This window comes from Mesocricetus auratus, unplaced genomic scaffold, assembly GCF_017639785.1.
Source record: "Mesocricetus auratus isolate SY011 unplaced genomic scaffold, BCM_Maur_2.0 Super-Scaffold_4256, whole genome shotgun sequence".
Taxonomy (NCBI): domain Eukaryota; kingdom Metazoa; phylum Chordata; class Mammalia; order Rodentia; family Cricetidae; genus Mesocricetus; species Mesocricetus auratus.
Window position 1 is genome coordinate 26,936,165 of NW_024429182.1, and position 25,476 is coordinate 26,961,640.

Genomic DNA, 25,476 nt, shown 5'->3' on the forward strand with positions numbered 1-25,476 from the left:
CCTCTTTCTTAAATTGAAAAGTTCTGAAGGTAGAATTCTTTACATTAATGTGAAGGACCCTAGGAGAAAGGGTAATAACTCTTTTGATTCCTTAAAGAGCTTTGCCAGTCAAGAGCCCTGCTTCCTTCCCTCTTTTCCCTCTGACACACATCAGATCAAGAAGAAGACAGGCAGACACCCTACCTATCCTACACATAGCTTTCTCTGTTTCTCTAAAGCAGGTTACAACTATTCACTGCTTCATTCTCTCAAATATACAATTAGTTCACTTAAATATACTGACCATTACATAAATTTTTGTAACTATGAAGGAAGTTCAGAAATATGTTCTCCAAATTCCAATATTTGTAGTTAAGACATATATTTTAGAAGCCACCATTGTTAGTAGAAAGCTTTAAAAGGAAAGCAGTGAGAAGCCGAAAAAGAAATCATAAATAGCCAGTCACATTGAGTAAAGTGGCTACACGGAGATGGTACAGCTTGGAAGCAGAAGGATGTACAGGCATAACCTACCTTGAAACGGAGTCCCTGTGCTCCGGAAGGCCTGGCTCAGGAGTGGAGCCGTCTACAGCACAGAGGGAGGTGAGATAAAGAGGAAACAGGACATTGCGTGTGCAGAGCTACCCCTTAATCATCCTTCACCTTAGCAAACAGCTTCACTGCCTCAAGCCAAAATTCCTCTATGTGTGCTTTAATCTACCAGTACCATTATTTCTGGCTGCCCAGAGAGTTCTCTCAGCAACGCTTAATTTCAGGTGTAGGGTGTTTACCATTGAGGCTCCGGACGATTTTTGCTGATATCTGAATACATGACTCAGTTTTCCATTCCTGTGACAAAATTCCCGAGGTGATCAACTTGCAAATGATCAACTTGCAAAACGGAGAAAGCTCACACTTTTGGAAGGTTCAGTAGATGGTTAACCTACTGCTTTTGGAACTGTTGTGAGGTATAATATTATGTTAGGAACTGTTGTGAGGTATAATATTGTGGTAGGAACTGTTGTGAGGTATAATATTGTGGTAGGAACTGTTGTGAGGTATAATATTGTGGTAGGAACTGTTGTGAGGTATAATATTGTGGTAGGAACTGTTGTGAGGTATAATATTGTGGTAGGAACTGTTGTGAGGTATAATATTGTGGTAGGAACTGTTGTGAGGTATAATATTGTGGTAGGAACATGTGGCGGGGATTCTCATGCATCGTGCAGCTGGGACACGGGAAAGGGGAAGGTCCTGGGTATCTAGGGTCTCCTTCAGAGGCACAGCTCCAGTGACTTAACTCCTCCTACCTGGCCCCACCAATGCCATCTCAGGCTGGTAACCCGGCCTTTAACACAGAGACCTTCAAGACCTAAACTGCAACGCTGGGCACAGTATTATACAGCACAGAATCACATGGTGTGACAATTCAATTCTGCATTTTTGAATTCTGGTTGCTCTTGTAACAAATGGCCACAAACACGACTTAAATTCACATACATTTATTCTCTTACATGGTGGAAGTTGATTCTACAATCAGGGTATCAGAGGAATGTGGAGACTTCAGGAGAGAATCTGCTTTCTTCCCCTTTCCAGTTTTCTTCCTAGAAGACAGTTTTCTTTCCCTGGCTGTTAGCCAACAAACCCAAGCCCGTAGTAACTTTTAATTTCTGACTTTGACCTTCTTGTCTAAATCTATCAGGGCTCCTGTGGTTATACTGGGCCAATGTAATCTCAAACCCAACCCAAATCAGTCCAAACCCCCAAAACAGGTGACCTCAGCCCTTCAGGATCCCTAACTGTCAAAAAGATACCTTTCATATGTAACATTTTACATGTAAACACAATATGTACCCTCATATGTAATGTGTAAATGAATTCGTAATTTACTATTTGCAAGTAGGAAGTTATGGAGATTCATATTAAATAATGTAGAAAATACTCTAGAAGTGGTGAAGAGAGAAATTCCATTAAAAAATTTATTATGTATACAGTTGTTCTGTCTGCACGTATGCTTGCATGCCAGAAGAGGGCACCAGATCTCATTACAGATGATTGTGAGCATGTGGTTGCTGGGAATTGAATTCAGGACCTCTGGAGAAGCTAGTGCTCTTAACCACTAAGCCATCTTCCAGCCCCTGAGAAATTCCATTTATAAAACTCATGTGTACACTTACCAGGGAAGTTAGTGAAAGATATTTGTTGTATTGTTTTCTATACCGTCTTGCAGGTTTGAATATTTTTTTTGTAATAAAATATGCCATTGCATGGAAGAGAAACAAAATGAACCAGATAAAACAGAAGGGAGAGCTGATAACACTGATACAGACACTACAAACTAACATGCACATGTCTGAATATACTGAGAAATGCCAGCAACCTTGAGAAGTGATTCATCACCAAACCATAGAGACAACCTAATGGCAGAGGAAATGGCAGATATTCAGAATTGAAGGAGAGAACTGATTTTTCTTGACCACATTAGATCCAAGGCTGAAACAAAAAGCAGACACACAGATATTCAAATGCATGACATAGACAAAGAAAATCTACTTATGTGAGTTGGAAAAAGATCATAGTAAAATGAAAATCCAAGGAGGGGATTTGAACAGCATATGCATAATAATTTTAAGGATGAAACATAAAATGCACAATCATAGAAAACAGGCACATAAACAAATAAGTAATAATTCTTGAAAAACTGAAACAGATTAGCTAAAAATGTGTAATTACAGCCATAATTTCAGACCTCTTTGCTATAATGCCAAAGTACAGAAGTTAAACAAGAGTCTGACAACTTCTGCTGGGCAATGTTTTGTTGCTTGGTGTCAGGGCAACAAAAGACATTGCCAGGCATATACACTTTCAATTCAATACATTTTCCTTCTCCAAAAGAAACATTTAAGTCTTATGTAAAAGACTGAGAGATATGGAAAAAAATAACAGGGAACAACAGGGGGAAGCTAGACAAATACAGAAATGTAGATAAACTACAAGTCCGTTATCAGGTTCTGTGGACCCTCACATCAAAGCTCATGGGCTACATGGTAACTCTTCTTCTGCTCCACCCAGCTTTTTATCACTGCCTTCCGCTCTGACTTCACCTCACACCACTGACATGCTCTGACAGGGCATGGCTGGACGGTCACCTTTAGTAGTTTCCCCAGGACTCTTAGGTAAGAGTAGAATTTAAGGACTTATGTTGATGATGCTTATGAAAAGTAGGTGGCCTTCAAAATAAAATCAGCACTCTCATCTTAGCTGATTGGTTTGGCTATCAGAATAATTCACACGCAAATGCAGAAAGTGGCTAGTCAAAGAAGGTTTGACTTCAGAATTCTCTACTTTAGTGGTTCTCAACCTTCTTAATAGTGCCAGCTTCTCATACAGTTCCTCATGTTGTGTTGACCCCCTAATCTTGAAATTATTTTTGTTACTACTTCATAACTGTAATTTTGCTACTGTTATGAATTTCAATGTAAATATATGTGTTTTCTGACTGTATTAGGTGATCTCTGTGAAATAGGTCATTTAATTTCCTAAGCGGTTGCAACCCACATGTTAAAAACCTCTGGAGCACGTAAATACACTTGCTGCCAAGACAGATGAAACTCTAATATTGAATACTATTTTAGTTATAAACAAATAATCCATATGCAAATACATGGGCTACATTTTTAATTTCATATCTGCTTAAATTTAATATTTGATCCTTCTGCTGGATCAAATTGTGCCATGTCTATAAAAACATAAAATACATTAGACATCATATTGTTGTCATAGAACACTGATTTCTATTTTAACAATGCTTCAGTTTTTGTTGTGTATATTTTACCAAATCATACTTTAATATATATTAAAATAACATAATGCTCATCATGTCCATTATATAAAAGGCTTTGTTCCATTTCACAATGTTATTTTTATGGTTATTACTGCCATCCTTCAGTGCTCATAAAAATGTGACTGGAAAGCCAGTTTTGAGAATAGAGTGCCTGCAGCCTCCAGCAGCATGTGGGCTTGCCAGCAGGTCACAGAACTAGTTCTGGCTTCTCTAGGCATGCCTTCTTTTGGACAGTGCAACAGGAGGAGATGGCCTGTCTCAGTTCTATGTGTTTGTTCACGATCTGCTATTGGTCCATTTTGCACCACTTTCTGTGCAGCAACCAGAGTGGTCTTTGCAGAGCCTAATGAACAGAGCCTCTTTTGATAACACCCTTCAGGTGTTATCAGATAACACCCTACACTTGTTTTTAAGACAAAGGGAGAACTAGGCAGTGGTGGTGCAGATCTTTAGTCCCAACACTTGGAAGGTAGAGACACAGGGTTTCTGAATTTGAGGCCAGCCTGGTCTACAGAGTTAGTTCCAGAATAGTCAGTGAAGGAAGAAAAACTCTTTACATACACACACCATTAAACTTAACTGGGCCTCTATTCCTATACTCAGCTCAATTTCTCACAATTTTTTCATTTTTTATAAAATATTCAAAAACATAAAATTCAATAAAGGGTCAATTTATACTGAATAATAGTCTGTTTATGATTGCAATATAAAGTTGAATTTTAAATTCCAAATATTCTTTAAACCAATATTCTACATCATTATACTTATACTATAGATATAAATAATACATGCATAGTTTATTTAAATTGTAGATATAAATGACATTTATGTGGATACATATGCATTATTCTTATATTATTATACCACTGGGTATACTTATAAAAGATTTTAATCCATTTAAATATTTGTGAATAATGAATTTGAGGTAGTCACAATGATACTTCTGATGATATGGATAAATTTAATGACCAAAGATGAAGATAAAGAAAAGCCTTTATAGAATGCTGCAATTAGGTGATAAAATTAAATGGATAACTTAATTTTTAAAGGTGTTTATGATATAACCAGGGAAAAATGTGCAAAACATATTGCTAAGAGTTGCTGTCTTTGAAGGAAAACATGTATTAACAGGGTAAAGGAGAGGTTTATTTTGTAATTTTATCTTTTGTGTGGTAGAATGAATTATTTTTCTTAATTATGCACTCCTGGCTATTTATTTATTTTTGTGCTGTGTGATTAGTGGCCTTCCATGGTAGATGAAGTCAACTACCCATTCCATGGGATTAGCCTTGGTCATATGAACTGAATTAGTCAAAGGAGTCAGAGGTTTAAGTAAGCTCTGCAGTTCATGCCTTTTCTTCTGGGATCTGTTTTACGAAGAATAATCCTGAGAGTTATTCCTTCCAGGAAAAAGATGTGTGGAACAGGCTTAAACATACCCTGTGTCTTTTAACCAAAACTCACGTGGTTTCATCCACAAGCAGACAAACTACAGACTTGTAAACATGAGAAAGAACTCTGCAGCTAGAAGGCACTGAGTTATTAACGATAGTTTGCTCCACTGTATTGCTTTAATAAGAATTCCCCTAACTAACCTTTCTTTAATCATATTTCTGTGTTAAAGATGTCCTGCCATGTTCCTATAAACCATTTTAACTGATGTTCCAGGCCTCTGCTGGAGTCTGGGGTGGAGGGACCTCCTGGTGAGGAAAATACTGTCTCTGGCTTGAGTGAAGACCTAACATTCCAGTAGGGCTGGTTCAACCACTTTGGCAAGGGAGGTGTGCTCACCTTAAGTCATGCTAAAGAGACTGACAGAATAATTAGTCCTTCAGCAAGATACTGGGTGTTTCCTTCCCAGAATCCACACCCCTAGAGTAGAAACTTCTGGACTGAAGTCATATAGGTCTGCCAGTTTGCTTTTCTGAACTATTCAGAGAAGAACACCTTTGTCTTCTCTGTTTTTTTTTATTTAAATTAGAAACAAGGTTGCTTCACATGTCAATCCCAGCTCCCTCTCCCTCCTCTCCTCCCACTGCCTCCCACCAACCTCCCAACCCCCTCCCCCAATCCCCACATGCTTTCCTTGGCACTTTGGGCTCCCTCTCCTCCATGCACAACATTTTGAACTTACTCTTTCTCTAAAGCTTCCCCCTTTCCCTCCTGGCTGTATGTCTCTCATGGCCTGACCTCCACACCAGCCAGTTTGAGTTAACATGTCTTTTCTCTTCTCTCCTCCATTTTCCTCTGGGAAGGTGTGGAGGCTTTACTTCTGGCCCGCCCCACAGTTTTTCTTTAAACCTAATAAAATTGTTCTGGCATTTCCATTTAAGTCTACCCTTAAGTTCTTTTATTAATGAGACGAAGAATATACAAAGGGAACCCTGATTTTCCCATGTATGAGTTTGTCATTGTCAATGGTTATTAGCTAGTTGAATCATGTGCTTCTCAAACACAGGTAGCCTTCCTTCCTTCCTTCCTTCCTTCCTTCCTTCCTTCCTTCCTTCCTTCCTTCCTTCCTTCCTCATTCTTCTTTACATTTCTGGTTTTAGTTCTAAATGAGGCTTTCAGTTTTCAATTACCCTTATTAATTTATCTTTGTTTCAGTCATTGTCCTATGGTAGATAATTTTAGTGATTAATAATTCATTTTTAGTTCCTTTTCCCAAATGTTGTGTCTTTGCTCACCTGCCAGGTTGTAGCAGCATAACAAGCTTCTGGAAAACATAAATTTAATAGTTTTCCACACTGTTGTTTTCTTATGGGCTGGTTGATGTTTGATTTGTTTTGTGTCTTGCTTATAGCATCTTTGGGTCAAATTGTGATGTTAGGTAAGGCAAAGTCACAGCTGCATAATGTGTGTCCTAATGGCTGCCTTGACCAAACCTTTCTCTTTAGGCCACACTCCCATGCTTACATTGAATTCCTTGAAAAAGAGAAGAGTGTAAATATGAGGTTCCAATGCAGGCCTTTGTGCATGCTAGTTTCTACCACCCAAGCTACACCCTCAGCTTTTATTATTTTAATCATTTTTTATTTTAAAAACAATCTTTTCTCATTTTTACATACCAATCCCAGTTGACACTCCCTCCCCTCCTCCTGACACCTCCTCCTTCCCCCATTTCATCCCTATCCATACTCCTCAGAGAGGATAAAGATTCCCATGGGGAGTCAAGGAACTTCTTACTTTGAGGCAGGACCAAGGTCCTCCATCCCCCTTGCGTCTAGGCTGAGCAGGATATCCCTACAAAGAAAATGGGCTCCAAAAGGCCAGTTCAAGCACTAGGGATAAATCCTGGTTACACTGTCAGTGCCTGCAGACTGCCCAAGTCACACAACTGTCACCCACATTCAGAGGGCCTAGTTTGGTCCTATGCAGGTTCCCCAGCTGTCAGTCCAGAGTCAGTGAGCTCTCACTAGCTCAGGCCAGCTGTTCCTGTGGGTATCCCCAAACTGATCCTGACACTTTTGCTCAAACCTGACATCAGGGTAATTCTCAGGCATTCACAAGGATGACGCCAGCTAAGACCATAAGCATCAGTAGAGAGGGTGCCTGAACTGGTCTTCCCCTGTAATTGGATTGATGACTACCTGGTTATCATCATAGAATCTTCATCCACTAACTGATGGAAGCAGATGCAGAGATCCACAGCTAAGCACTGGGTGGAGCTCCCAGGGTCCAGTTGAAGAGAGAGAGGATTGATAACACCCTCAGCTTTTGGTAAAATCCTCTTTTAACAATTCTTTCAATTATACCTTTTGCAGAGAAATGTTCACTAGATAATCTTGGTTTAATAAGAGAGCCTGCTTCTGAATCCTCGTCAAGGGGATATGGCCCTGAAATTTCAGATTTAGATATTTCTTTGAGAAGCACATTTCAGATCTTTTCTGGGTGGAGTATGGCGACTCAGGAACACTTCAGCAATAGCAAATCAATGCTGCAGGCAACCTCACCACTCATCAGTGTTTTTCCTAAAGCCTTTCATGACTGAAAATTGGATTGGATTTAGAGATACTCCCTCATCAAACCTATGATTTTACTGTATAGCCTTTGGGGGGCATCAAGACCCCAGACAAAATCAAAATGGTTCCAATCTGGAAACAGTTTGAAGTAGCGGAGATTTGTAACTTGGGGAAGTACCCTGGCTACATCTTGAGGTGTTATGAGGGCATCATGTCCACCAGCCCAAATGGCAGTGGGCACCTTCATGGCAGTCAGGTCATAGATGGGAGGACGACTCTGTGAGAGAGAAAACAAGCAACCATGAAAAGACACTGCATTAGCAACATGTAAGTTTCAATGAGATTAACGCCTGTGAAATGAGTATCTGCTATGAGCATATGCTAGACAATGAGGGGGGCGGGGAGTTCCCACGTGATGAATAGTTCCTGCCTTCAGGGAGATTGTGAAAGAAATATGCAAGGAATGATAGCTAACTAGGCACTTGAATACAGAGTTTTAAGGGGGATGGGTTTTGACAGGTGTGGTGGCTTGAATAAGATGACCCCATAAACTTATAGTTTTGAATACTTGTTCACCAGTTAGTGGGTTGTTTGAAAAGGACTGGGGAGTGTGGCATTGTTGGAGGAAATGTGTCACTGGAAGTGGGCTTTGAGATTTCAAAACCTAAACTATGTCCAATTTTCCTTTTTTGCCTCATGGTAGTATCTCAGAATGGAAACTCTCAGTAACTGCTTCAGTGCCATGCCTGCCTCCACCATGCTCCCCACCATAATGGTCATATACTCTAAGCTCTGAAAACTGAGTCCCATCTTTTGTAGAGTTGCCTTGGTCATGGCAATATAGTAACGGAAGCATAATGAAGACATCAGGTAAAGATGTATTCTGGAAAGCCCCCCAACGAAGGGACAGTGTGCAGACCATGACCAGGAGTAATAAACATATGACTGTACCAAGCTAAGGAATCTAGGTCTCTTAGAAACTTTGAGAGAAAGTAGAGTCATTTTTTCAGAGTTCTGAGTTAAGACAGATAAAGTATGAGTTGTGGTTTGACTAGAGAAAGCATAAGTAAAGGAGTGATAAAACAAGGACACATGGTGTGGAGTCTCTAAATTAAAGCTCTAGAGACAACTGAATTCTCCAAAGAAGACTAGAGGGACCTGTGGAGAATCTTAGGAGTGTGCCATTGTTTATGAGGGTTGGGAAGATGAGTAGCTATTATAAGGGACAAAGAGGGAAAGCAACTAACCAGAGCATTAGACTACAGAAATCCAGGACAAGGGGAATTGTTCCAAACTTATAGAAAGAACCTCAAAATGTGACAACAGAAAAGGAAATTTACTAATTGAAAGTCATGAGTGACTTTAAGTGGCTTTTTGTGTAACAGAAAAAGACCCCAAATAGAAAGAAAGAGAAGGGGAAATAAGGCTTTTTACTTCTATATTAAAAGGCATTGGGAGAAACAGAGGGATGGGATAAAGATTTCATTGAATAAGGGATCAAAGGAAGACTTGTTTGCTTATGTTTATAAAGGACAGGGGTTCCTGCAAAGTAATAAGAGTAACCGACACAAAGCACTTTACAGATTCAAAGTAATTCCTACCAAAAGTCAAATGACTTTCTTTATAGAAATAGACAAAAATACCATAAAATTTGTATGAAATCAAAAAAGGAAATAAATAACCAACACATTTCTAAGCAGATAAAGAAATGTTTGAGACATCACAATTCCTTATTTCAAATTGTACTGCAGAGTTATAATAATAAAACAAGGGCATGATGACCAACTGGACACAACAAAATACCTGGCAACTAATGACACAGCTACCAAGATGTAAAAACCATGCATTGGAGAAAGGACAACCTTTCTAACAAACGGTGCTGAGAAACCTGGAGGGCCTCAGTTTTAAAAATGAAACAAGAACCCAGTGACTTGCTCTGTAGAAACCAGTAAATTCAAAATTTAGCACCCATATGTTTATTTCATATTTAGAAGTTCAGCTCCAACCATGATAAAAATGGCTAATGGCTTATTAAAAGCACAGTGCTAAGTGAGTCTACAGTTCTATGTTTTGTTTCCATCAGAACTGAGCATTTATTTATCAGGATGCTAGTAAAGATTCTTGTGAAACAATTTCCATTATTATGCATCCTTCCAATTTTTGGTTTAAAAAACTTTTTACTAACATTGGTTGTTTCTTACTGAAATTTGAAATAAAGAAGGAAGAATAACAGGCACATAAAGCTAATATACATGCTAAGAAAATTGGGTAAAACAAAATATTAATATATTTAGCCCTCTGGAAGGAGGGAATGCAAGAAATCTACTCTCCTTAGTGTACACCCATTTTATTTCCAAAAAGTTCTGCAGACTAATAAGTGAAAAACTAGTCAGGACAAATGTCAGAAATTAGCATATGGAATTTTTCTTATTCAAATAATTTCTCAAAGCCCTCTTCTGAGTCCTCTGAGTAGCTCACCTGGTTGTAGTGATTCATATTTTCTGCTTCACTTCCCCAGTCATAAGCTCTGAATTCATCAGATCGGTAAAGCTGGAATCAATGTTTTAGAGAAGATATTCAGGGTAAGAATCATGAGACCTACAGTGGATCTGTGAGAAATATCAAGTAGGATGGAAAAGGGCTTTGTGTTCTCAGAAGGGAGTAAACTTCATATCAACACAGAGAATGTTGTCCAACAGAGAGATTAAGATGATTTTTCTTGGTTTGAAGAAGAATCTCATGGAAAAGTAAGTCCAATTAGAAAGCCGAATCCCAGACACTTCTCTCTTGGAGGAAACTTCAGTTCACTTCAGGGTACCCTTTACTGCAGCTGAGGGCACATTTTACCAGCTCTAGTTTAAAATGAAATTTATTTGTGTCACATACTTGCTCTCTACCATAAAACCTTTCTCTTCAAATCCAGGCAAGTCAAAATCTGGAGAGGCAACAAGGCCCAAAATGGAGACAGTTTCTAAGTGTCTAGAGATGAGCCTGTTGACAGGGGGATTTATCACCTTTGGCATTAACTGAGATAAAGATGGAGTTGACTTTCTGTGACAAAGATGTTACCTGTTTTATATGCAGGATGTTCTGTATTGATGATCCTGTGGGAGCATGTGACAAGTATACATCCAATCGACTCTAGGAAGTTAAAAACAGTCATCCAAGGAAATGAATCATGTGTCAGAAACAGAAAACAATTAAGAGTTTGTAGCAAATATGAACTTCGCTTTCAAAAAGACATTAAACCATTTTTGAATATGTGTCTATGTGAAACATCTGAATATGACAGACATAGGCTGAGCTGGGCATGGATTTTCTAAGGACAAATGAATATGCACTAAGTCTAAATCTTGGTGCAGGGCAAAACAACCAGGTAAAGGGCTATGTGCAAGCACAGGAATTGTATATATGGGTACAGGCATGGTATGTGCAAAGCAGTCATGTAGGCTGCCACAGATAGATCACAGATCCTGGGTTTCAAGTTCACATGTTGTTAGTTATCATCTTTATGACTCTGGTTAAATTATTTAATTTGACTTTTACCTTTTCATCTACAAAATAAATATATTAACCCAATAGACATAGTATTGGGTGGTAGGGGTAAGAAGCAGAGGCAGGAGGATCATTATGAGTTCAAGGCCAACCTCAGCTACAGTGTGAGAGTGTCTCAGAAAGCCACACAAACAAATAAATAAATTCACTAAAAATCATGCTATCAACTTGCTAAGTTCCCATGGAGAGATACATTCTACAAGAATAAAGGAGGAATCTTTCCAAAGATTGCTTTAATCTTTGTGGACATCATAGGGGCAAAAATGTTGCAGTCAAATAATAACCATACCTGTACCTTAGATATTATGATTCATATAAAGGGAAATTATTAAACATCCTAACTCCTGAACAAGGAGTCTTTGATCAGTGGTTTCTCATGGGTATAGCCTTTGAAAGTATAGGGATGAGATGGATGGTGTACAGCTCTTTTGGAGCTGGCTTCATTTGAACTGTCTTGTACCCTTTCTAATTAGTGGTTTCCACATTCTCATTAGGATATATAGCAGGGTTAGCTATGCAACTACTCTACTAGGCAAATTTAAACTCCTTCTTCATAATTTTTCAGGAAACGAGTTGCTAATAAAACAGAACTCCAACATATTCCTCAGAAGGGGATTCCATTTCCTTCTGTTCTGGACTAGACTTCCCATATTAAGCAGTGAATTTTCTTTGAATCCAAAATCATGAATTAATGGCTGCACCCATGTAATAAGTGCACAGCTTACTCATAATTCTCCTTTCGTAGAATTTAAATTTTAGTTTAATTCACCAAAATGAAGTAAACTAAAATCACATAAGTAACAGTGACTTACTAGCATGTGACAACATTCTTAGCACTCCTTAGGAAAGTGTTCAGTCTCCGAACTTTGACAGACAATGGAATGGAATCTTTCCTTCCCCTGTACTCAAGTTCATGGTCTGTTGGGATACTTAATCCTTCATGAATATCAAATATCTGCCTTCAAGGACTTGGAACACCTATGATTTTATATAGTATAATGAAAGCTAGCATTTCTGCAAGCATCGAATGGCCATTTAGTTCTTATACATACCATATTCACATTTTTTTTGTTGAATCCAGCCCACAGGGACATAAACTCACTGCATATTGGTCGGAGTAGCTTTCTACTGCAGATTTTGATGTAAGATGACTTTGCCTTCTTATCTTCTAAAAGGAAACCTTTGGTACCAAAAATATGCTGTGAAAATTTTTAAAAAAGTGCATTTTAAAGATGTCTCCTTAAGTACCTTGAAACTTGCTTAATTATAAGAACAAACCAATATGGACATCTATTAGCATTTGCATTTATTTTCTGCAGTCGAGGAGACAAAGTCACTTGGAGGAGGGTAGTTATCTGTTTCCAAATGCAGAAAGTCATAAATTGTAGTAAGGAGTCATTGAGCCCAAATTCACTTGTCCATGTTAGATCTCTCCTGTAATCTGTCTAATCAGTGATTACCAAGTTCTTGTTCAATGGTAACAAAGAGGAAAGAGGTTTTCACTTTAAGATAAACTATTACACTGAACTGGAAGGACATGTGGGTTTTATCCATATTTTTCATGTGCATATTGGCTGTGTATTACTACCCTAAACTAACCAATCTTCATAGTAAAAAGCTGAGAATGAAACACCAAAGAGAATTTGGTGCTGGGAATCAAATCCTTGATGATGTCACAAGGACAGCATGTTAAAATATTCAGGGCTTGTGAGTGAAAGTCTGGGCAGATCTCCAGTGTAGTCCAGGAACTGCACAGGAAACCAGTAGTGAGGGAGTCATAGAGTTGGGTCTTAAAGAGGCAGGACCCCTGACAATGGGGAATGCATACAGATAAAACACAAACATTATTGGGCTCGCATCTGATGTATGTAAGAAGAGCAGTGCATTTTACAAAATTGATGTTGTTTATAAATGGATGAGTCTATTAAAAATGTCATTAACTAACTAGTTTACTCACTTGAGTGTGTTGCTACAGGAGTTAGAAACAGGAGAATTGCTATAAGTTCAGTGACTGTCATACTAATTAAGGGGGGGGGTCTCAAAAGATCAACAAAAGAAGGAAGCAAGCAAGGAAGGAAGCAAATAATGAATGAAGGAAGGAAAACAGGCAGATGGACAGACAGATAAGAAACAAATTAACTCAACCAACCCTTCCCAGATGTAGATGGTGGTGAAAACTAACCCATGACAACATAATTTGAAGCAATTGTTACATTTCCTCTGCTTAAAGTAAACAGCACAGTGAAAATGGTGTATAACCAGTCTTATGACCATAGGAAAGTATCTTTTATGTTTGGAAGATGTGTTCATTAATATTTCCTTTCTTTCCTACAACTCTGTCCCAAAGCAGGGCATCATTTTCTTTTATAAGAATTATTGTGATTGTGTAATTTGCTATCTGGTTTCATTTTTGTACAGATTTATTTTTAGAATCATTCCAAACTCAAATGACAATGTCAACAAACTATTAATTTTATCCTTCAAGATGTGCTATTTGTGGCCATGACAATGAGAAACCTAGACCAACAGAGAGTAAAACCAAAACACTCTCCATGAATGAAATTCCAAATCCACAATTATTAATTGAACAACTATTTTGCAGCTTAAAAATTAACAGTATTTAAATGCATACTTGAACTGGAAGATATTTGTGGTGATATATTATTTATAATTTAATAAAGATTTCCTGAGATTTCAGGATGCAAAGTCACCCACAAGCTATAGAGGTGAGTCAGTGGTGATACACACCTTTAATGCCAGCAGCCATACTAGATAGCTATAGAATTTAGGTGGTGGTGGCACATACCTTTAATCTTAGGACTCAGGATTAAGAGGTACACAGATCTCTGTTAGTTCAAGGACATTGATTACATGTAATTGATCCAGTCCTAAAAGAAACAGCTCACACAAAGGTGATCTCAGCACCTGGGATCACATGCCTTTACTCCTAGCACTAGGTTGGTGGAGACAGGAGTGATATGACTGGGCAGAGAAAGGAATAAAAAGCAGCAGGAGACAGGAACTGAGAACTTTTGCCTGTGAGGATTTGTGGGGACAGGACTGCCTCTACAGGACTGGGTAGAGATCAGATCTAGAGGTTTGGTTGCTTTGCTTCCCTGATCTTCAGCTTAAAGCTTGAATCCCAGTATTAGTTTGATTCTTCTGTTATTTTGTGTTGCAGATATTGAGGTATTGGAATAAAACTAGGTTCTTTAAAGATCGATGTAAGTTCTCATATGGAAAAATGTGTATTAGTAAAAGTTTTCTAATGTCAAACCAAGACATTCGTAATATAAGTAATTTGAAGAATATCTTCCAATTGGATATTGTGAACTCACTGACCTGCCCAACTAAACAGAACATGAAAATGTATGAATACACAATAAACTGGTGTACAACACAGCTCAGTTGAAAGTCTATGCATGCCTCTTTGTAAGTGACTGAATTTAGTGAATTGTATACAGTACCTACAGACACTACAGACACAGACATACACATACAGGCACTCTCTCTCTTTCTCTCTCTCTCTCAGGTACATCTTCATGGACTCTGATTTCTATTGAGTTTGCCTAAAGTTCCTACTTCTATTTCATACAGATGTAAAAATAATAAGGATCTATGATACAAGATGAGATCCTGAGTAAATTTTGGTAAAATGAGGAGCCTACCTTGATTATGGAATTTGGAAGTAGAAAAAAACTGGTAAAAATGCTTGTGGGATATTTGAATGAGATCACAGGACCCAAGGCAAAATTCATTTTGATTCTTTGTGCCAGTTCAGGCATGGTGGAAAAGGCTATAAACCCTGGGAGATAGGAGACAAGACAATCTCGTAAAAATTCCATATACTTATGCAAAATGTTATCAGTGGGTGTCAGTGGGATTCTGTGTTGCTGTACTTTATCTTCCTACTGCAGTGATCTTGGAGCAGAGTTGGAATGTTTCTCTGAGTTGTTCTGCCTAGACAGTCTGACTTAAGATCTGGGTAGTCCATAGCTTTTTCTAATACTATTGCTGGACCACTTAACTCATTTAGGAGAAATGGCAGTAGTTTTTGGGCATGGGGTGATCTGGTAAAACAGCTACTGCGTGGTGAACTACAAAAACCTCATTTCCTAAGCACCTAAGCATGTTGGTCACCCACAATTTTAAGTCGCTTGGTGAGTCACAGAGCTTCTGGAAGTAAACAGTCAGTTGAAAAGACACAAATGAAACAGTTCTTTCTGTAGTTGTTTGCAGTTATTCTGCAAGCTGCCTTGCCTGTTACAGAGTAAGATTTTATTGTCGTTTTCTTTGGTGTCTTGCTGGATGTTCACACTCCCCACCTACTTTCCAGCATCCCAGAGTGAAGATGTTTCCCTTGGATACACAGTGATATCAGTAAGAACCCAGTGACTCCATTTGTTTTGCTTTTTTCCAGTAGTGACATGACACGATTTATATCCCTGTGAGGATAAGGGTAGGTATCAGTACTGCACTAGTGGAAATTACATGGGTTATCTAGGTGGTTCATTTTCCCAAGATGCATTGCTGTATTCCTGCTGGAGATACACTCACAAACACACATAAAAATATTTGCTGAAATGTTAACACTGTTTGGGTCATAGAAATTAGCTGAGCAACTGACACTTTGCCAGGTAGACAATTTGTACTCAGGATGTTTGGAAATGTGTGGAGGTTAGTACTTTGGTTGTCACACTGGCAATGCACTTTACTGACAGATATTTAGGTGTTAGGGTCAGGGTTAATGAGAAACCTCCAAATGGATCCTTCCCACATTTAGAAATAATTCTAATGCAAATGCAAGATGTGTTTAAGGAAACATGCTCATGTCTAAATGCAACAGGTCTAATTTACTGTATTTTCTTTGTAGCTCAGTAAGAATAAGTCGTGTCCACAAACCGAGTTGCAAGTCAATTCCTTTGCCAGTGCTTCTGATCCCATTGGTGGACTCCAACCAACCCACTCTGAATCTACGTTCTATATCAGCTGGATTGTTCAGGAGATCAAGGGAGGAAAAGTACTGAACACAGATCACTAAACATAGCAAATGCTCAGGAAGTACTAGATAGAATTATGATGTGATTGTCTGGCTTCTTTGGGGTTCTCTTATTGGCATGTTGATAATTTTTTGATCTGTGTTCACCTCTGCCCACTTCCTCTCCCAGGCTTGTGAAACGCTACCAACATGAAGAACTAAGTAGCATCTCTTTTTGGTGATCAATAGCAATGACAGTAATGGATATGCAATTTGGAAATATTATGAGATTTATTGTTTCTTGAAGTTTTATCCAACCTAAAATGTCACAGCTTCTCATGACTAAGTCTTCTAACACTGGAAACTTCAGTGGAAGATCATAACAAATTCAAATCTCTGTCAGTATCATTTTCTTTTAACTTTTAGTTGGAAGAAGAACATTGATTTCTTTTCAAAATGTCTGGGCAAAGCTTGTGGTGGGTATGTGGCTCAGGAGCAGGGTCCTACCCTAGAATTTTTGAGTCCATGATTTCTTGCCCCAGTGTTACAGAACAAAATAACAAATGTCAAGAAATCACAATATTACCTTTAAAAATAAAGAATAAGTTATTTTAACTTTTGAATACCTATTTTGTAAATATTAAATCATATAAATAAATACGGCTAGTTGATTTACTAGAGTGAGTTTTTGTGCTTCAACTCACAAACAAATGTGATCAAGTAGTTTGCATTTGTTCAAATTACAGTTAAGCCCTCGCTTTTAACTTATTTAGAGTGTATCTGGGTTGTGAAGCAGCTGTGACTGATGTGGATTGTACAGTTTATCTGATTTGCTGTTTTGTCTTGTTGTTTAAACTTTGTTTTTTCAACATAAAAGGGCATCTGGAAACTTTATCTTTAGAATTACCTCCCTAGACTTTGGACATAAACTATTTCTTGAGACTTATGTCACCATTACGCTTGTATGTGTAGCTGTGATCCCTAAATTAGGGAAAGGTTGGGTTGCCTCTTCATACTAATAACTTCTGGACTACAGTTTCACAGATACACAGAATAGGAGGGTCATTCTCAGCACAGGACAGAGAATGAAGGACAATATAAATGGCAAACAATTACTTAGTCCCAATAGAGTTGTGACAACATTAGCTCTTGTAAACATACCTATTGTAGTGCCAAGTGAATGTCCAATGAAGTACAACTTTTCTTGACCTGTTTTATTTACAATAAAGTCTATTATCCCCGGGAGGTCGTATTTGGCCATTTCATCAAAGCTGTAAATGAAACAACATATAAATATACACAACTATAGTTTTAAAGCTCAGGCACTTGCTTGATTCTTTTTCACACAGAAACTCTGTGCCACCTACTTATTCAGTGTGTATACCATTATGCACTTAAGTGGATACTATTACAGCATTTTATGCATTTGTTCTGCTTATTTTCTGATAGCAAGAATGACAGGGGGAGTAACATATACTCTCCCAAGTTCTTCATTCTCATTTCTTACACTCCTCCTTGTTCCTCTTTTTGCTTTCATGCTCTTTATTTGCTTTGGATTTCCCTGTGTTATTGATGACTGTTATTCAATATCTATCACTGTTGTCATTTATGATTCTATCATTTGCTAGCTGAGCAATATTAAGGAAGATATTTAAATGTTATGACCATAAGTATGCCCACTTGGAAAATGAACTGGGAGTTTTTATAGGGCTGTTATGGGGCTTGGTTTGTATGGAAGAAAAGACTTGCCTGTTAGTAGGTACTTAATCTGATGTTGTTATTGTTAGTTCTCTCTCTCTCTCTCTCTCTCTCTCTCTCTCTCTCTCTCTCTCTCTCTCTCTCTCTCTCTCTCTCTCTCTCTCTCTCTCCTTAAATATCCTGTATTGTCAATACCAAAATCCTGTGTTCATCAATCATCTGTAGAGGAGATCTAAAAGGATAATATTATATTCAGTATGATCAAGTGCCCCATGAGCTTGTAAAAAGTATACAAGAGGAAACCAACAAATTGATACAACCAAATGTGAGAGAATTGTTGTGGTACTACCCAGAGAAACATTTCCAAGATTTCTGCCAAAGATTACAGATACAAATGGCTCCTAAATTTTGCCCTTCCACACAGCTGTAGCCATAACAACATATTCCTCTCCTTTTCTCCTCCAACTCTTGTTCATGGAAAAATGACTATGAATTGGTACAAAAAATGATGTACTCTCTATTCTAATAGCAGGATGTAAGTCAAGTTGGTGATTAGGTTCTTTGAAAGGGAAGACAACCAACAAGGGACAACCCTGTCCTCTAGTGACAGCAGAAAACAGTTTGTCAAAATAACAAAATCTTTTTTATTAATTTCATTAAAATTTTAAAATGCCATATTGGAGCTTTTCCTAAAACAGTATGCTATATAACATTTTTCTTTTCCTTTCTCTGGGTCTCTCCCTATTATTCTGTGCTGTTTATTTATTTGTTATGTGAGATACAGTCATGTTATTTTCACAAGGACTGAACTATGGCTGGTCTGGAATTAACAATATATCCCAGGAAAGCCTTTAACTCCTGGAAATCCTATTGCTTCCCCAGTACTGGCATTACAAGTTTAAGCCACCATACCTTGAAGTATGGAATATAATCTCAGCTACAGTTTCTTTAAATAAATATAACATGAACATAATTTTTGCAGAAAGGATTGCCTAAGAGAAAACATTACCTAAAAGTACTAGTAGAATTAATTCTGCTTTCTCTTTTTTCCTTTGGATATATGAGAAACCATAGGGATTTTATAACCCAAAATATTATTATGTATTAGCCACAGATTTATACTTAAGGAAACCCCTCCAATTTTCCAGAGATTTTTCTCAGATACAGCTTACCTAAAAGCCCAGAATTTCTCTTCGTTTGCTGAGAGAGTTTTGTGTCTTCTTGACCAAGTGTTCCCCCTACTGTTTCCCATCCACACATCATAGCCCGCATCTGATAGAAGAAACCCAAGGCTTCCATTGGCGAAATTCTCAAACCAGTAGGCGTTGTCTGCAAACAAGGCATGCTGCAGATACACAACTGGCCGGGGACCTGGATAAGGGGCGTGAAGAAAGAAAGAAAGAGAAATTTATAGCCAGAAACACACACACACACACACACACACACACACACACACACACACACACACACATACACACTCAGAGAGAGAGAGAGAGAGAGAGAGAGAGAGAGAGAGAGAGAGAGAGAGGCAAGCACACATGCACACACTCACCCATGCACACAAAGCATACTGTTTCTCCTCTGTCGCTAGTGTATTAGTTTAGAGTATTAAATCCACATGACCAACTGCTGGAGTACATATTATATTGCGGTGCTGAATTGGCTGGTGTGCACACGTCAGATTCTTGACTAAGTCAATTTACCAAGTAGTTTCTATTTCGAGGAACATTATACAGATGTGCAGACCAAGCTTTCAATAATTAAATAGCTTTCCTAAATGGTCTCCTTAGTAACAAGTTTCCCAGCAGAAACTTAAAACTGATTATGTTTCGTGTGAATGCACACATCCGTGACTCTCTGCTTTATGCATGCATTTGCAGTCACCACTCTATGATGCTTTGGCTTACAGTTTTTCAATCCTACCATGGTACAAATCAATACCTGTTCAATATAAACCATACTTCAATTGCAATTGTCATCCCCCTGGTCTAGAATTCTTTCTAGATGCTACACAGGGCAGACTTGTGCTTCACCTTCTAGATAGATAGTCATGGGATAACAAATGCAAAGCACTATAGTACACCGTGTTTTTGAACTATATTTAGTCAAATTTTTTCCTCATGGTATTTTCGATTTACATTGGGTTTATTAGTGCATAATCCCATTCTATGTTGATTAGCACTGCATTCATGGATTATAAAGATGCAAAGTTTTTGATGATTAATAGAGTTCTGCATCAGACTTAGGGAGGAAAAGGTGGTACATGTAAGTAGGCACACACAGACTACTTCCTTGTCAAAGTTCCACCCTGTTCCCCAGCTTTTGCTCAATGGGAAGCATTTGCAAACTATGAAAGCAGAATAAGCTAGATATCCTTCTGCCCAATCCCAGGTTCACGAGTGTTGTAGAATATTATTTTAAGATGTGCTATATTTATTTACACTGTGGAAAATTTGTTTAATGATGCAAAGGTGTGTTGTATTTTTTATGTTGCATTTGTTTAATTCTTTGAATCTGTGTTACTTTGCCTGTCTAAAACACCTGATTGGTGTAATAAAGTGACAAATGGCCAATAAAAAGGCAGGAGAAAGGAAAGACATGGCTGGCAGGCAGCGAAAATAAATAGGGGGAGAAATCTGGGAAGAGGAGATCAGGGAGCAAAAGGAAAAGGAGGGGAGGACTCCAGGGGCAAGCTACACAGCAAGGCATGAAGTAAGAAGTAAAGAAAAATATACAGAAATAGAGAAAGGTAAAAGCTGAGAGACAAAAGGTGGACAGGATAATTTAAGCTAAGAAAAACTGGCTAGAAACAAGCCAGGCTAAGGCTGGGCATTCATGAGAAAGAATAAGGCTCTGTGTATTTATTTGGGAGCTGGGTTTCATGCCCCCCCAAAAGCAAAGAGCAAAGAAAAAACCCAACACACAAGGGAATGAATATTCAATGAAACAAGAGGGCCTAGGCTATTGATTTAAAAAACAAAACAAAACAACAAGAGCAGCAGCAGAAACTAGCACAATAGTTTAATGTCTAAAAACAAAGATCCTAGAATCAGGCGACCCAAATTTAAATTCTGGTTTTCACTTGTTGTAAAAGGCAAAAGATTTATATGATCTGAAGAGAAACCAGAGTATTTTCACTTGTTGTTTGCATGACTTTGTGTCCATTCAAGAAACTGCCTTTTGTCATCATCTGTCAATGGAGATGGCTAGTAATTGATGAGAGTTTTAAGTGATTAAAATATGTAGAACACTACAGCTAGCAAGTAGGTTTAAACTACATCTTTTCACAATTTTCTCTCCTTAAATTTATCCCTAAAAATTCTTCTCTCCACTTTTCTCCCTCAAGTTTGTTGCCTGATTTAATAAAGGCAAAACAAAAAATAAACAAGATCCAGGATGCTCTTCTAATTTGAAATGAAGGTAACAAGGCATTATTTTGAGTATACCCATCACCTAGAATAGATCTTCTATTAAAATGTATTTATTGGTTTCTTGAAATTTAGGTCTAAGTTGGAAAACTATATTTTGTATGGCCGAATGGCCCACATGCCATTCGGAGTTTTCATTTGAAAACTCTTGAATCGCATATTCCTTTCTTAGAGGGGCGGATTATACAGTACTGATTCTGGTGGTTTTGGCTGCCACTGAATATGGATGGAGGAAAAGAAGCTGCAGGACCAAGATGGTAAGCAGGAGTCAATGAATAGTTCCCCCTCCATCCTTTGAAAATCTTTTGTTTACACTATTTCACTCTCTGCACAGAGTAGCTTTCTCTTTTAGAATGCAATTGCCGTGCTTTTGCATGGTTGGCTCTTATATTTCACAAACTGTCCCTGTGATAGTGGCTTCCTGAATGCTAGTTTTCATTCTTAGAGAAGGCTTCAGAAATGCACTGTTATTCAGCCCTGTGGTAAGAGAAGAGACCCATTAATTTCTAGAGGGATAATAAGGCACCTTTGGGTATCTCACTGGAGTCAACTTCATTCAGCCCAAGAAGCCAGTAATGAGCTAATAAAGATAGGTTCCATCTTGGTATTCACACCTGAGGAGAAGGCCTGCTTTTCCTTAGCAAGATCTGTCTTGCCCTTCTAGTTTTTAGAGAAGTAGAAGGAAAGCCATTAAAAGGCCACTGCAGTAACTCAAACTGATTTGAACAATTCTGTCCCTCTCCCGATGAATAGTTAGCATTCAATTTCAGTCATGTATCTTTCTCTCCAGGAGACAAAGCTCCTGTACCTGTGTGTCCAGCTTGTGCTCTCCCATGGGGAATCCTGTTGAGGGTGAGAATGTACCCATCTGCAGTGGTGACTTCATACTCTTCACTGGGGTAGCCATTGTAGATGATGATTTCACTCTGTAGTAGACATAGAGCTATTTGTATTTCCTCCTCTCAGGAGATGCCACAAAGTGACTAACAAGTTTATGGGGTAGATTATATGAAATCTACAGCTGTAGGTAGTTGTAAAATTAAACTTATTACACAAGGTTTTCCTTCATAAAAAATAAACTGCTAGAAGGTATCTACTAAAATATTGGGGATGGGTATTTAGCACTGACCAATCTGAGTAGGCTATTATTTCCTTGTTATTTGTCTTTTGAGTCTCCTTTTGGATTTAAAGATGGTAAAATCCCATGCCAGGAGAATGCTGTTATGAGTTACTCAAATGACTTTACTGATATGAATTTAAAAGGGGGATTGATGAATATAGAAGACACAACATGTTCTGCTTCTTATAGTTAGAAAGTATCAGCTATTAAGTCAAAGGAGCTGATTTACCAGCCTGACACTTGTAAAAATATTATATACTGTTTAATCTCATCCAGGTTTTTCCTATATTAGGGCCGGATCTTTTACAATCCCACCACCCACTAATCCATTTTTATTTGAAGTTGTTTGGACTTACAGCATTCATCCACACTTCCGGATTCACTTCATTTTCCAAATCCAGGAGTTCACTAACACTTAAAGTTCCACGTATCAAACAAGCTGTTGTTAAAAATAACCACATCATAGGCATGCCTGGCACAAAACATTTAATGTTTATGGGTTAATCTTATCCATCTATGCTGATGACTAAAATTAAATAGTACCATGTGGAAAACTCAAAAGGCAGCAGGGGAATTTGGTACTTTATGGAAGAAACAAATACAGTGAAAATTACTTGGAGTGGTAGTCATCTCATGAAGTGAACTTAACCCAGTCTGTAGACCTTTCCAATTTTGTTTCAATTAAGGTATTTATATGACCTCGTTTTTGTTCAACTGTTATTTCAGAAGACAAGTTTTGACAACATGGCAAATTAAACAGTGGAGTCATCTGTATCCTTGCCTTTTATCCCACAAAGCACACGGGAACAATGAATAGATGGATTTTCCACTAAGTCATCAAACTTATAGTCAGTTTCTAGAGATGTGATACTTTCTCATGCACATGTTCCATAGTCTAGCTTGGCACATTTCCACATGTAGTCATATGCAATTGCCATGGTTTAAAGAATCATATCTTCAATGATAGACACACACCATCCAAGCAGGTAAGTTCATCTCCTCGATGTTGCTAAAATTAGTCACCCTATACTTGAAGTTCAGTCTCTCCACAAACGGTAAGGATGCTAATCTCTATGTGTCTTAGTTTTGTTAACATCATTAAGATAATAATATCATGACTTTTTCACAGTGACACAACAGACATAACACACTGCAATGCAAATTCCTTAGAAAAGTTTCTACTACTTATTTTTTGTTAGGATGAGCAAGAGGCTGATACCAGAAATCCATTACTATATCCAGTTAATGTCTAAATTTTAAAAGCACAGTTTACTTTTATGCATATAGTCTCTTACACATCTTACATCTTCTTTCAAATCCAATCTATAGATCTTATACATAATTTGAAAATGACACTAGTAATAGCATCTAATGAAAACGTCAAAGGCACAGTCTTCAATGTTTAAGTTATGTTACTTAAACATATAAAAGTTCCATATATGTGTTACTAATACATCCTCACAAATAGCAAAGCAAAGGCTTAGAGACACTTACGATCTAGCCAAGGTCAGAGAACCACAGGTGGCAGATCTAGGATGGCATGGACAGCCTCATTGCAGAACCCTTGCATATTATGGCCACTCTCATCAGCCTTCTGGTGATGAATCTCCATCTTACCTAGTTAGGTGAGCTTGCCCTGTTCAGAGAACTTCCGAACTTTTGCTTTTGACATCAGGCTGAAGAGTGAGATACAGCTGTAGTGACAGTTAGAAGCTACAGAAATGACAAACAGGAAGCTGGTGGAAATGAGGAAACCTTGGACTATGACACGCCCAAGGCGTCTCCTCGGCACACTGAATACATGATGCACATGCAGATTGGGAAATAGTGGTCTACATGATGTCAAATAACCAGTTTGGCTGAATCTCACTGATGTTTGCAGTTAGCGTCTGTCACTGTTGAGAGAATCAGCAACCTTTTCATGCCGGTGCTTCAAATGGGGAAGCATAATGAGCTCAGAATCCTATCGGACAAAATCAGATAACAGGCTCTCCCCTCCCAACCCTACAGCACCATCAGCATTAGGATGAGAATCCACAGAAACAATGTATGACTGTATTGGCATCAGCTGTAAAGTATGCAGGGAAGCATGTGACTATGAGTCAGTTGAGATGCAATTCAATTCTTGACATAAGACCAGGGGGAGTGTGGTAGAGGAAACAGACCCACATGTCAAAGGACTTTGACCTATAGTAAACTTTGGCAGCAATCAATTTGGTTGTGGATCTAGAAAACATCTAACATCTTTCTTAAAGAAGGTAGAGTCGTATACTTAAAAAGTGAAGACACTTTAGTTCTAAATTCCACAGGAGCGGTGCTAAATGGAGGTGTGGGTGCTGCAGCCTTCTGTGTCTTCCTGTAAATGTACAGAACCTAAACCAACACAGTATAAGCATTTCTATCTGGTCTTACCCTGAAATCCTTTCAGGAATGAAGCTATTATCCATATTTGTCCAAATCCTAGGGAATGGAAAATTTCAAGCCAATGACACAAAAGTGGAGTAAAAGGTGAGTCTCAACTTGTTGGAACAAGAAGAGCTTAATCACTACTTCATATTCATTTGAGCTTTGATAAAGGATTCAAACGTGTTTTGTTCTGATTGACAGCGTGATGGCAGAGACACATGCACTTGTTTGAATGGCTCATTGCTTTGGACTATTAACTACTTCTGACAAACTTCTATGATTTTTTTGGAAGTTCTAGGACACACAATATTGGTTCATTTTTTTGTTTGTTTGTTTTTGTTTTTTCAAGACAGAGTTACTCTGTCTTGGATCTGGTCCTAGCACTTGCTCTGTAGACCAGGTTGGCCTCGAACTCACAGAGATTCACCTGTCGCTGCCTCTTGAGTGCTGGGATAAAAGGGGGGCTTTCCCCCCAATCAGCAGGAAGCACAGTATTATTAGTGTTG

General features: G+C 38.2%; 1 protein-coding gene across 4 annotated transcripts; it reads right to left on the reverse strand.

Moving 5' to 3' along the window:
* Nucleotides 1-6,926: 6,926 nt before the first annotated feature.
* Lipn (lipase family member N) lies at nt 6,927-24,496 on the reverse strand. Of its 4 annotated transcripts, none has more exons than XM_040745336.1 (10): nt 24,059-24,496; nt 22,921-23,036; nt 22,253-22,370; nt 19,189-19,387; nt 17,480-17,589; nt 15,009-15,145; nt 12,393-12,539; nt 10,855-10,926; nt 10,264-10,335; nt 6,927-8,062 (listed from the first exon to the last, which is right to left on the reverse strand). In XM_040745336.1, the coding sequence occupies exons 2-10, from the start codon at nt 23,032-23,034 to the stop codon at nt 7,829-7,831; spliced, it is 1,203 nt and encodes a 400-aa protein (XP_040601270.1). In that variant the 5' UTR covers nt 23,035-23,036; nt 24,059-24,496; the 3' UTR covers nt 6,927-7,828. The 4 variants fall into 4 exon arrangements, with proteins under 4 accessions (XP_040601270.1, XP_040601276.1, XP_012965832.1 ...); XM_040745342.1 differs by having other exon boundaries at nt 22,921-23,003; nt 24,182-24,495; XM_013110378.3 differs by having other exon boundaries at nt 24,182-24,495.
* Between the last annotated feature and the right edge of the window lie 980 nt (nt 24,497-25,476).